Here is a 14,393-nt window from a genome sequence, read left to right on the forward strand (position 1 = left end):
GTTATTGATTATTAGAATATTATGATGTTAGAATTGTTGTATTGTTTGTGAGGAACATTAGCCAAGCATAAGGAACAGTGAAATAATATTGGGATTGTCCTTCCTCATGCTTGAGGAAACACCTGGTGGATGAGGGGATGCCCCCTCATCCACCTGGCTTTGTGTTCACATAAAAATCTTGTGATCTTGCCTATGAAACTTTAGAATAAAAGGCTTGCGGTTTGCCCCCTTAAATCGGCTTCTGCACTAAACAGAGTCCAGTCTCTTTCTTTCTCCCCCTTCTCTTTATTTCTCCAGAATAATCACCAACGCTGCCACACCTCACAGGGACCTCCCAAATCTTTCTGCAGGTGCTGGCCCCCCACAGGGGACCTGTTTCAATCTTCTGCATGTGATCAGTCAATTTTTCCAGCACCATTTACTGAATAGGTTCTCCTCTCTCCAGTGGTTGTTCTTGGAGGTTTTGTAAAGATGAGTTGGTTGAGAAATTGAGGTTTTGCTTCCAGGATCTCTATCCTGTTCCATTGATCTATATGCCAGTTCTTGTACCAATACCAGGCTGTTTTGATTATTGTGGCCTTATAGTAAAGTTTGAAGTCTGGAAATGTGATACCTCATGCTTTGTTTCTTTTACTAAGGACTGTTTTGGCTATTTGTGATCATTTATGTTTCCATATGAATTTCTGAATTGTTATTTTCAGGTCTGAGAAGAATGATTTTGGTAACTTAATAGGTATTGCGTTGAATCTGTAGATTGTCTTTGATAGGATGGACATCTTAACAATGTTGATTCTTCCTATCCATGAGCATGGACTATTTTCCCATTTGTTTATGTCTTCTTGGATTTCTTTGAACAGTGTTTTATAGGTCTCATTGTAAAGGTCTTTCACTTCTCTGGTTAAGAAGATGTTGAGATATTTCTTTTTTTTGTGGCTATTGTGAGTGGGATTGTGCTTTTTATTTGGGTCTCTGCCTGCTTGTTGGTGTATAGGAATGTAACTGTCTTTTGCATATTTATTTTGTACCTCAAGACTTTGCCATAGTCTTTTATCAGGGCCAACAGGTTTTTGACAGATTCTTTTGGATTTTCAAGGTATAGGATCATATCATCAGCAAAGAGGGATAATTTGACTTTCTCTTTTCTTATTTGGATGCCCCTGGTTTCTTTCTCTTGTCTAATTGCCCTAGCTACAACTTCCAATACAATATTGAACAAGAGGGGTGAGAATGGACAGCCTTGTCTTGTTCCAGTTTTCAGGGGAAATGTTTCCATTTCCTGTCCATTTAGCAATATGTTAGCTGTGGGTTTATCATAAATGACACTATTTTGAGGTATGTTCCCTCTATACCTAGGTGTTTGAGGGTTTTTATCAAGAAGGGATGCTGGATTTTATCAAAAGCTTTTTCTACATCTAATGATATAATCATGTGGTTCTAGTTTTTACATCTGTTGATGTAATTAATTACATTTATCATCTTGTGAATGTTGAACCAGTCCTGCATCCTGGGAATGAAGCTTACTAGATCATGGTGGATGATTTTTGGAGATGTGTTTTTGGATCTGATTTGCTAGAATCGTGTTGAGGATTTTTGTATCTATGTTCATATGGATATTGGCCTGTAGTTCTCTTTTTTTGTTAGATCTTTACCCAGTTTGGATATCAGTGTGATGTTAGCTTCATAAAATGATTTGAGAAGAATTCCATCTTTTCCAATTGCCTGGAATACTTTCTCAATAGGGTTGATATCAGTTCCTCCTTGTATGTTTTGTAGAATTCTGCTGGAAAGTCATCTGGTCCAGGGCTTTTTTTTTTGGTCAGTAGTTTTTGTATGACAGAGTCAATTTCCTGGGTTGTTATTGGTCTATTTAGTGTCTCAATGTCGTCTTGTTTCAACCTGGGGAGGTTGATTGATGTCAGAAAGTCCTCCATTGCATTTAGGTTATCAAGTTTGTTTCCATATAGGTGTACATAGTAATCTCTGATAATCTTTAGTATTTCTTTGGGGTCAGTTATGATTTGATCTTTTGCATTTCTGATTGTGTTTATTTGGGCTTTTTCTCTCTTCTTCGTCATTCTGACTAGGGGTTCATCAGTCTCGTTAATCTTTCAAAACCAGCTGTTTGTTTTGTTGACGTTTTCTGTGATATTTTTGTCTTCTGTGACCCGTATTTGGGCTCTTATTTTGGTGATTTGTATTCTTCTGCTAAAGTTGGGGTGTTGGTGGTTTCTCTTTCTAGCTCCCTTAGGCGATTTGTTAGACTCTCCACTTGTGATCATTCCATTTTCTTGATTTGTGCTTGTAGAGATATAAATTCCCTTCTTAGAACTAATTTCATGGCATCCCAGAGGTTTTGGTAAGATGTTTCTTCACTTTCACTTGTTTCCGGGAATCTTTTAATTTTCACTTTGATTTCAGTAGTTGTTCAACATCATGCTGTTTAGTGTCCATGTCTTTGTGGGCTTTGGGGAAATTTTGTTGGTGTTAATGTTTATTTTTATTCCACTGTTGTCTGAGAATGTGCATGGCAAGATTTCAACTTTATGGAATTTGTTCATGCTTGATTTATGGTCAAGGATGTGATCAATTTTGGAGTACATTCTATGTGGTGATGGGTAGAATGTATATTCTGTGTTTGTTGGATGGAATAATCTGTAGGTATCTATTAAGTTCACTTGGTCAAGTGTCAAGTTTAGGTCTTGGATCTCCTTATTGATTTTTTTGCCTCAATGATCTACCTAGGGCTGTTAGTGGGGGTAGTCAAGTCCCCTGCTATAATAGTGTTAGTGTCAATATCTTTTTTTAGTTTACTTAGTAGTTTCTTTTTAAATGCTGGTGCTCCTGTGTTGAGTACATATATGTTTAGGATGAATATTTCTTGTTGATGAATTGACCATTTTATTAATATATAGTGTCTTTTTATATCTTTTTAAATTTTTGATAACTAAAGGTTGTTTTATCTGATATTAAGATTGTAGCTCCTCCCTTCTTTTGTGATCCTTTTGCCTGGAAACTAGTTTTCCATCCTTTAGTCTTGAGTCTGTGTGTGTTCCTTGTAGTGAGATGAGTCTCCTGTATGCAGCAAATAATTGGGTCATGGTTCTTATCCAGTTTGCTATTCTGTGTCTTTTCAGTGGTGCATTTAGTTCATTCACATTCAGGCTGATTATTGAAATGTGATTGTTTATTTCTGTCATGAGGTTCTTATCAAGTTTTTTCTTTGCTTGTTTTCTTTTGGCTTTGGGCTTGTTGCATGTGTGTGTTTTCAAGTTCCTTGTTGTGCTATATTCTCTGTTGTTTCTGTGCTTTGCTGTTCTCTTGGAAAGTGTGTGGTCATTCATTTTTTTGTTTCTTCTGTGCTTAATACCTTTTAATGTGTCTCCTGTAGTGCTGGTCTGGAAGCTGCATAATCTCTTAGGGACTGGTTGTCTGGGAAGTATTTTAATTCTCCATTACTGATGAAGCTGAGCTTGACTGGATAGCAAATTCTTGGTTGAAATTGTTTATCTTTGAGGACTTTGAATATAGGACTCCAGTTTCTTCTTGCTTGTAGTGTTTCTGCTGATAGGTCTACCGCTATTCTGATTGGTTTTCCCTGGTAGGTAGTCTGATCTTTCTCTCTTGTTGCCTTTAGGACTTTTTCTTTTGTGCCTACTTTGTGTAGGTGAATTACTATGTGTCAGGTTGGTCTTCTCATTTCCTATCTTGTGAGGGTTCTCTGTATCTCTTGTGCTTGGCTGGTCATATCTCTGGTGAGATGGGGAAAGTTTTTTTGGATTACCTCCTGGAATACTTGCTCCAAGTTGTTCTCCATTTCCCTTTCTTCTTCTGGGATACCAATCAGGCATAGGTTCTGCCTCTTTTTCTTTGTTCTTTCTTTCTGAGCCTTTCTGTGTTTTTTACAGATCAGGTTAATTCCATGTTTTGGTCTTCAAGTTCTGAGATTCTTTCTTCAGCTAGATTAATTCTGCTTTCCATGCTTGTCATCTTGTAATTTATTTCCTGGATGAAATTTTTTATTGCCAAAATCTCTGTTACAAGTTCTTTCAGTGTTGCATCTTGTCTTTCTGGAGTCTTATTCACTCTTTCCATCCATTCCCTAATCCCTGTCATTTTCTGGGGCCAGTCATTGGTGACTTCCATTATTTGGGCACCAAGGTCTGATTTTTCAGGAGTTTTGTCTTTGGTGCACTTGAAATTGCCTGTGGTCTTCCTTTGGTTTTTCCTCATTTTTGACAGATCTCTTGTTTTAGTTCTGTTATTCAGTGTCAGTGGGAGAGACTTTTCCTTCTGATATTTGCTCAGTCCTGTGTTCTTCCCTATTCTGGGCTCTGGATTTGTTCTATTTTGAAATAGGATGGTGGGTGGGAAGCTTTGCTGTCTCTTGTAATTTTTGAAATTTGAATGAAGTAGAGAATGGGGTGCTAGGATTCAGAAACTACTTGCAATTTGCAATGTTCACTTATTATGGTATGTCTTCCCTGAGACCCACTCCCCACTACCACTCTATATGATGATGCAAAACAAACCAATGCAAAAACCAATAGAACACATACACACAGAGACATACACTAACAACAAAGTGAAACAAAACAAACTACAAAAAAAAACCAAGAAAACTAAACACATACACATGCCTAGCATAAAATGAATAGAGAGGAATAACAGAAAGAGTGGGGAAAAAAAGAAATTCAGATCAAACCCTCACACATATATTGACACACACCTTAAACTACAAAAAAAGAAAATAAAAAATCCCCAAAGAACAAAAGAGCAAAAACAAACCAACAACAACAACAACAAAATTGAAAGATGAACACTCAATCATTCACATACACACATAGACAGAAAATGACAAAAGAAGAATGAAACAGAAAAAGAAAACAAAAAAAAATTTGGGGAGGATGCTCAAACCCTCACATACACATTCATGCACAAAGGAGAAATAGTTTAAAAATAGATGAACTAACAAGCAGTCAAAAATTTTTAAAAATTAAGAAAAAAATTAAAAATTGAAAAAGAAAAAAAATCTGCTGTCTTGTGGCAGGCTCTGTAATTGTTCCTCCAATCAGGTGTCTCCTGCAGAGCCACCTCTTTTACTCTGTCCTCTATTCCAAGCAGGGAAGGAGGGGTAGTGGAGGTGGGAGGGGCTTCAGTCCTCCCTCCCACTTTGGTATGGTCAGGAAGATCTCTGGTGGGGAGGGGTGGGATTGTCTGTTCCCCAGGTTTGTACTGGTGCGGGTGCCCCAGCCGGGCCCATCCTGGAATATTGTGACCGATGTCCAGGCTCTGCCTGGGTTTGTCCCTCTCAGTCGTGGCCCAACTGTGTGGGTCTCACGTTCAGAGGATTGCTGGGGAGGAGGGGGTTGGGGTCAGCCCTGGACTCACCACTGATCTCTTTGGAGTCCTTCTTTGTCCTTTTCTGGCCATACCCTTTGTCCCAGGGTAGGGGGTGGGGCACCCTGAACTCAGCACTTGTCAGGTCCCTCCAAAAGTTCATGCTTTCAGGATATTCCTTCTGGGTTATGATCAGCCCCTGAGTAGTTGATCTGCTAGTCGCAGAGATCAGGTCTGTTGCTCCATGGTGAGCAAATCAGAGCACCTTCCTGCCCCACCTGCAAGATGGTGATGGGGTGCTTCTCTTGTCCTCTTTCATGGGATTTTTCCTCTGGACTCCCTCCGCAGTCCCTGCTGCCAATGCCTCACCAGGCACTGAAGGGGTGAGGCAAAGCCTGGAGTCAGCAGTCTCTCCTGCTGCAGTGGTGAGGCAAAGCCTGGGGTGATGGTCCCTGCCTGCGCTTCTTCACAGGACAACTTTTGCCCATTTAAAAAAAATGACACTCAGCTTCTGTGACTTGGGAAGAGCCAGGGACCAGGCAGAAAAGCTGCAGCACCAGCTGTTGCACCAGGAGCTTGGCCACTTGCGATTGAGCCCCCACTTAAACAGTCTCTCCCAGCATTTTCTTCCCAGGAATGGTTTTGTTGATTTTAAAAAAAGAAAAGAAAAGAAAAGAAAATGCCACTTGGCTTCTGTGTCCTGGGAATCACTAGGGTCCAAGGAGCGTCCTGGCTGCTAGTTCCCTAGCCTTCGCTCAGTCAGCCACTCACACACCCACTCACTTACTCACCAGCATGTACACGAAATTTTCCACACACACACTCACTCGCACCGAGACTCACATAGTCCAACTGGCTTGGCCACCATCTTTTTCTCAGGCCTTCATTCTTAAAATACAATTTTGCTGCATGTGCATTTCTTGGTGAACAATTATTCTCTCTTATCACCTGGAAAATTCACTCTTTTGTTGCTTACAGTTTTGCTGTTCAGACATCTGCTGTTAGTCCCATTGTCACCCTTTGTACAGAAGCTGTCTTTGACTACATTAACTTTGACTTCAGTGTTTGTTTGTTTTGTTTTTTTTTGAGTTGGAGTCTCACTATCACCCAGACTGGAGTGCAGTGGCCGCTCTCGGCCACCGCAGCCTTGACCTGCTGGGCTCCGGAGAAACTTCCGCCTCAGCCTTCCGAGTAGCTGGAACTACAGGCGCACGCTACCACACCTGGCTGATTTTTTGATTTATTGTAGTGATGAGGTCTCGCTGCCCAGCTGGGTCTCGAACCCACGGGCTCAGGCAATCCACTCACCTCAGCCTCCCAAAGGCGTGGGATGACAGGCTGAGCCACGGAGCCCGGCAACTTCAGTGTTTTTAATTTCATTACAATGTTTCTAGGTGTAGTTTTTTATTTATATTAAAAAATGTGCAAATATATCAATTGTGCTGCCTGGAATTCATTTTTATCATCAATTCAGGAAAATTCTCAGCCAACACCTCTTCAGATATTGCCTCTCTTACTTTATTATTCTTTACTCTCAGACTCTATTGAGATAGTATTAGCTATTCTCATACTATTCTCTACATCTGTTAACATTTCTTCAAATTTTTCATGTCCTTGCTGCATTCTGGGTAAAGCTTTAGACTTTCCTTCCAATTCACTTGTTTTTAAATTCATCTGTGACTAGATTGTCTTTACTCACTGACTATTTAAAATTTCCATTTTGTTTTTCAAAATTCCATTTGTTTGTATTTCAGATATGCCCAGATGTTTCTCAAAGTCTTTTGTTACTTGCTTCTGTTCTATATTTCACATTTGATTTCTGTAAAGGTTCTGTTGAATATAATATTTCTATTTGTTATTTTGATAATTTTAATATCAAAAGTCTTCAGGTAGTATGAATCTGTGGAAGAATTTTTTCCCTCTCTCTTGATTCACACTTACTGTGGCTTGTTGGCTTGCATGTTTGATAATTTTTTGGAGTTGTGAGGGGGAAGCTCATATTTGGTTGACCTTTAAGTGTGGATCCTAAGAGCCTACATTGGGGAAGTTTTCATCTCAAAAAGATTTTCAGTTACTTAGTAATTTCAATGTATAATCCACCTAACATTATGTGAGGTATCTCAGAGTATAATGCTTTAATAAGTGATTTGCAGAAAACGCCTATCAATAGGTGTTCATTATATTCCCTTGAAGATATTTTCAGGGAAGAACCTTAAAGAGAACCTAAATTTTAGCCTCTTGACCCAAGGACTGCAATGGGCATTTGTCCCCAGGCCTCTCAGATTTAGTGTTGACTTAGTGGTCCAAGTCAGATTTCAGGCCTTGTTTTTCTCCTTGAAAAATTTCCTCACTTTTACCCCCTGAAATTAGCAGGGCACTTAAGGGACATTTGTTTTAATATCCCCCAAAATTTAATTTTATAGTTTGGTAAGGCCGTTTAGTATATTTATTCCACCATATTTCTACATACAGATATCCATAGCTAACTTCTAAAATTACAGTTTTGTGCAATAGTGAATGTAGAATCCAGTTTACAGCAGATGGAAAAGTAAACATAGAATTAGCATGTAGAAACAAGTGTTTAATACTCCTTAAAATGTATGGTTGTTGCTATCATTGCTTGCCAGAAAAAAATGGTCAACAGAAGAATTATTTTCATTTATTTTGTGGGTGAAGCAAGATAGATGGGGTTAACTAGAGTAGTAGCATGATATACAGAGCAGGAACAAAGATGAAGAAGCAGGATGAGCAAAGATAGGTTATTTTGCTGCATTGTTAGATTTAGGAAATCTAACATAATCTTTCTGAAAAACTGAAGATATATTGCTATATATTTTGTTAAAGTAATACCTTTAATAATTATAAATGCTATGGTCAGTCAGTCTTTTAGGAGATTCTGAAATATATACAAGACTTATAAAATCCTGAGATAATTTTAGGTTATATTGTTTTCTCCTTCAGAAAATTTTTTTCTTGTGCTTGTAGGAAAAAACACTGTTCATATGCTTTGTAAAGATATGTATATATTCAGATATTCACTTGTCCATATTAGTATCTCATTGCTCTGCAGTGCTATCTTTCTCGTAAATCAAGATTGTTTCTGGCCTTTCTGTTCTCTGCCATTGATTTTTTTCCTATTCCTACATTGATATTCCACTGTCGCAATTGTGGTAGTTTTATCTCACAGAACAAATTTTCCCACTCTTTTTTTAAAGTACCCTGGTTATTTTTGATTTTTTGGATTTTCATGTACTTTTTAGAATATGTTAATCAAATTCCACAAGAAAGGGTATTAATTAGGATTGCAATGAATCAATAGATAACTTTGAGGAGAAATAATATATTTATAATAATGGATATTTTCATTCATAAACATGGTCTACCCCATTTATTTAGGTTTTTAGAAACATCTAATTCATATGTGGAAGATTATGATATCCAATACATTATATATTGACCTGATTGGACAACTGATTTGACCCCAAGTTTGAATCCTTGATCTGGTATTTAGTAGCTGTAAAATATTGGGGAAGTTACTTGAGTTTTTATGAGGTTCAGTTATTTGCATCTCATAAAATATGTATAATAACAGTAGCACTTAACATGTCTTAGGACTGGAGTTTTAAAAGAGAATTAACTATTATAGTTCTGGTAAATGACTCATCAAAGTACATGATAAATAGTAAATGCTCATTTAAGTGCACAGTAGGATTATTATCCTCTTCTTTTTCTTCTTCCTCTTTATTTCTATGACTACAATAGCTACAATACTGTTGACAAAGTGTTTTGCATAAACTGGACTCTCAATATGCATCTTTTAAAATTGGTGAATAAAAACAGGAAAACAAAAATCCTCCTTATTCTTTGCCCTTCCCAATATTTATTTATTCCTTCATATTGATTGTGTTATCCTATGTGCCAGATACTTTGCGTGAGATATAACCATGAACAAGGCAAATCTTCTGCAATCAGGGACTTACATTTAATAGAATATAAAAAAGAGAATGAGTCCTATTCAAATCAAAATACAGTTGACAGCAGAGAGGTTGGGGGTTGCTCACCCACTCATGCAATCAAAAATCAATATATAGCTTTTAACTCTCCAAAACTTAACTACTTAATAGCCTATTGTTGACAGAAAGCCTTACTGATATCATAAACTGTTGGTTAACATGTAGTTTGAGCCGGACTCGGTGGCTCAGCCTGTAATCCCACGCTTTGGGAGGCTGAGGTGAGTGGGTTGCCTGAGCCCAAGGGTTCGAGACCCGCCTGGGCAACTTGGCGAGACCTCATCTCTACAATAAATCAAAAATCAGCCGGGTGTGGTAGTGCACCCCTGTAGTTCCAGCTACTTGGAAGGCTGAGGCGGGAGGATTGCCGGAGCCCAGCAGGCGAGGCTGCAGTGGCCGGGAGCGGCCGCTGCACTCCAGTCTGGGCGACAGAGCGAGACTCCAACTCAAAAACAAAACAAGACAACAAAAAACAACATGTAGCTTGTATGTTTCTATACCATATTCTTAAAATAAAGTAAGCTAGTAAAAAGAAAATGGTATTAAGACAATCATAAGGAGAAGAAAATATATTTACTATTCATTAAATGGAAGTGGAGCATCATAAAATTCCTCATCGCTGTCTTCACATTGAGCAGGCTGAGAAGGAAGAGGAAGTAGAGAGATTGGTCTGGCTGTCACAGGGGTGGCAGAGGCAGAAGAGGTGGAAGGGGAAACAGGAAAGACAGGCACACTCCATGTGACTTCACGGAAATACCTCATAATTTCTGTCTCACATTTTTGCTTTTTTCATTTCTCCAAAAATGTTTCTATGTGGTACCGATCCTTTTTCCACCATTTGTTTTGGTTTCAGTGTCTGTATCATGAAGGGACTCACTCATAAAAGAAGTCAAAAGCAGTCATGAATAACTGGAATGCTTCTGCTAACGTCAGTCTGTTTCATGGCACTGCTTCGTCTTGTCTTCTTCCTTATCATATGGCACTGGTTCGGAAGAACTCATTTCCATGAAGTCAACTTCTGTTAACTTCTTTGATGTGCTATTAGCTCTTGAATTTCTCCAAGATCTGTATCTTTGAACTCTTCACTTCCTACACTGTTTGCCATGTCTGTAATCTCTTGATTGGGTGATAGCATTATTAGCTTTACAATCCTGATCGTAAGCCTGATTACATTTGCACAAAACAAGTAGAGTTAGCCTGTCTCTTCCTGCCTCAAATCTTGGTGCTCACTTCTCTTTCTTAGTATAAATGTCCTTTGTGGATCCCCCCACCCAAGAATGGGGTACTTCCATCTGCATCAACAACCTGTTTAGGCATATATCCTTTCTCCTCAATTATTTTACTAATGACATCTGGGAACTTATTTGCTCCCTCTTGGTCAGCAGCCGCTGCTTTTCTTGTCTTGATATTTGTAAAGCCAAACCTCTTTCTAAAATTATCAAACCATCCTTTGCTGGCATTACATTCTCCACCTTTAGATCCTTCACCTTCCTTTTGCTTTAAGTTGTAATATAATGGCTTTGTTTTTTCTCGAATCATATTAGAGTCTATAGTATGTGTTTCTTATACGAATGCTGTACCCACATAAAAGTTACATTTTCAATATGAGATTAAAGAAGTATTTCACAAAAAGTACAAGGTTTTTGTACTTACTGGCATGGCTTCAGTGACAGCTTTTCTTTTCCCTTTTTCTTTCTTTTTTTTCCTTTTTTGTTGATATTTCTAGGCTATGTGGTTTGTCTGAGTTTTTTCAAATTGTTACAAATCTTCCCCTAACATATATTGAAAAAAATTCCACGTGTAACTGAACCCATGTAATTCAAACCCATATTGTTGAATGTTCAGCCATATGTATTTGGAATGCCACATGGCTTTTGAATGGAGGGAGAACTGGAGCCAGGGAGCCAACTTAAGAAACTACTCTCATAGTCTTAGTAGGGATATGAGGTGCCCTTTATTGTGCTAACCCTATTATTTTTCTTTGGTTATGTTCTAAACTTTAATACTTCTTCCTTGGATATCAAGATAGATAACCCTCACATTTGTCCTACTGCTTAAAATTGGCAATAAACACCAACTTCAAAGTTTAGTTTGCTTTTAATTCCTCACATCTTATCATAAGTTAATTCTTGACTGTATTTCTTGTACTCAAAGCATTTTGGGATTTATGGTAATCAACAAAGTAAACAATGTTATATTGCCTTCTTTTATTGTTGCTGTTTATCTCTACCAGATAGTACAAAATCTTTAAGATATTTATGTCAGATCTTATTGTAATCTTGTATTTTAGTTGATGCCTCCTAAAGAGTATATCCTAACAATATTTCTATGTATGAGATGAAAATTGAAAATGAGAATATCTCAAAGGAAAACAAGTTATTAATAGGAATATTTTAAGATATCAAATATGACTGAGAAAATTATAATATCTGTATTTTTTCTTCTAGATGTCAGTGTTTATGTTAATAATTCTGCTATCAATTCATCATGGAAAACTCAGCTTAATTTTAATGATTTTAATACCTTCCTACACTTTAATTGAGTTTATCATGCTTTTGACAGAGGTAAGCAATGTTACCTACTGTGTTTCTGCTCTTGACTATGCAACCCATTAATAAAATTCTAACCCAATATTGGACCAGACACATTTGTGAAATTTTGAAGTTATTCGATGTTGATAAGTTCTGAAAATAAGATTTGAAAGCTGTATAAAGTTGAAAGCTGTCAAATTTTCCGAGATCAGCATTATACCAGCGGGAGGAGGGGCAATCTATGTAGAAATGCAGCAGAAAGCTCAATTGTGGTTTAGGAATTCCAGAGGTGCTTATGAGAGTAAGAGAGAGAACTATAACCTTTCATCATTACAAAACACACTCTCATGGGGTGAATCCATCTTGCCAGGAGATAGAAGTTTTTCATTTAAATATTGATGAATGTTCAAAATTCTTATTGTGCTTAAGTCTATTTTTTCTTAAAATGTAGATCCACTTGGAAGATATGACTTATTGTGCTTATTAATTGCATGCTACTTAGTATCAATAAATTGCTTTTGGAGTGTGTTATTGGTAAGGGAAAGAAAACATGATTCTACTGAGCCCTTCTGGGAGAAATTAAACACTGCTGAGAATTTTGTGGAACTGTTGACAAGTTTTGCTTACTTCGTAGTTTTGTACGTTGTCACTCCCACTAAAAAGGAATTTGGGTATCCTTATTACTAGAATTGAAAAACAAAGAAATGTTGGTGGTTATAAATAAGGAAGAATGTCAGGTTATCAACAGATTTTAGTATCAGAAAACAGCTCTTCTTATCCTAATTCATGAAATACCCACTGATACCCTTGGAGCGTCAAGCACAAGGTAGACATACTTAATGTGTAAATTTTATGTTTGTAACACAGAAACTTCCATTTAGCTCTTTTTTTTTTTTAATGACAGCTCTACCTTGTGCATATGAAAAACTCAGAAAGTCTGGACAATGGAATAAATGAAGTCAATAAAATTGTTCTCTTAACAGCCTTAATAGTAAGAAAAAATTTCTACCTAAATAAATATATTGCATAAGATTCATAGCCCTGTAAAATACTTGACTGTGTCATCTTTGATTTCTTTGAACAGTGTTTTGTAGTTCTCATTGTAACGTCTTTTCCCTTCTCTGGTTAGGAAGATGCCAAGGCATGCCAGTCCACTTTCAATGGACATCTGAGTTGGTTCTATGTTTTGCTGTTGTGGGTAATGCTGCAGTGAACATACATGTTCAGGTGTCTTTTTGGTAGAGTGATTTATGTTCCTCAGGCTATATTCCCAGAAGTAGGATTGGTGGATTGTATGCTAGCTTAATTTTTAGTTTTCTGAGAAAACACCACACTGCTTTCCACAAAGACTGAACTAGATTATGTTCCCTTCAACAGCACAGAGGCCTTTTTCTCTGCAGCCATGCCAATACCTGTTTACTTGTTTTTTTATTTGTTAATGATATCCATCCTTTCTGGTGTTAGGTGGTATATCTTTGTAGTTTTGATTTGGATTTCTCTGATGATTAGTGAAGTTGAGCTTCTTTTCACATATTTGTTGGCTGCTTGTGTGTCTTCTTTTGAGAAGTGTAAGTTTATGTCCTTTACCAACTTTTAATGGAGTTGTTTGTTTTTCCTTTCAATTAGTTTGAGTTCCTTATAGATCCTGGATGTTAGATCTTTGTCAGATGCATAGTTGGCCAATATTTTTCCCAATTCTGTAGGTTGCATCTTTTTTTTTTTTTTTTTTTCCTTTTCAATAGTGTTATGGGGTACAATTAGTTTTTGGTTACGTGATTGCTTTGTATAGTGACAAGGAAGTCTGAGCTTTAAGTGTACCCAATATGCCCATCTGTACAATTTTTACCTAATAGATGATTTTGATGGTTTCTTTTGCTGTGCAGAAACCTTTCAGTTTGATAACGTCCCACCTGTAAATCTTAGCTTTTGGTTCATTTGCTTTTGAGAAACTTGGCCATGAATTCATTGCTTACTCTAATGTTCAGGAGGGTGTTCCCTAAGTTTTCTTCTAAGATGCTTATAGTTTGAAGATTCACATTTAAGTCCTTGATCCATTTAGAATTAGTTTTTGTATATGGCAAGAGGTAGGGGTCCAGTTTCATTTTTCTGCATGTGATTAGCCAGTTTCCCAAGCACCATTTGCTAAATATGATTTCCTTTTCCAATGTTTGTTTTCATTGGCTTTGTCAAGGGGTAGTTGATTTAATGTCCATGGTTTTATTTCTAGATGACCTGTTATTTTTTACTGGTCTATGTGTCTATCTATGTCCAATACCATGTTGTATTGGTTACTCTAGACTTGTAGGAAAGTTTAAGGTCTGGAAGTGTGATGCCTCTAACTTTCTAATTTTTGCTGAGGATTGCTTTAGCTGTTCAGATTTCTCTTTTCTTCCATGTGAATTTCTTTATCTTCTTTTCTACATCTGTGAAAAATGATGCTGTCAATTTGATAGGAATTGTGTTGAATCTGTCGATTGCCTCGGGTAGAATGGACATCTTGCCAATATTGACTCTT

The 14,393-nt window shown here is 37.3% G+C and overlaps 1 protein-coding gene across 1 annotated transcript in view; it reads left to right on the plus strand.

Moving 5' to 3' along the window:
* LOC103253157 (ATP-binding cassette sub-family A member 10-like) overlaps positions 1–12,869 on the plus strand; it is a gene marked incomplete at its 3' end in the record, with an annotated part of 47,227 nt that extends 34,358 nt beyond the window's left edge. The window contains exons 18-19 of the mRNA XM_008051606.2: positions 11,795–11,911; positions 12,783–12,869. Of these exons, the coding sequence (XP_008049797.2) occupies positions 11,795–11,911; positions 12,783–12,869 (204 nt within the window). The remainder of the gene's footprint in view (positions 1–11,794; positions 11,912–12,782) is intronic.
* Between the last annotated feature and the right edge of the window lie 1,524 nt (positions 12,870–14,393).

Source organism: Carlito syrichta, unplaced genomic scaffold (assembly GCF_000164805.1).
Source record: "Carlito syrichta isolate Samal-C Ts95f unplaced genomic scaffold, Tarsius_syrichta-2.0.1 Scaffold66841, whole genome shotgun sequence".
In the NCBI taxonomy this organism is placed as follows: domain Eukaryota; kingdom Metazoa; phylum Chordata; class Mammalia; order Primates; family Tarsiidae; genus Carlito; species Carlito syrichta.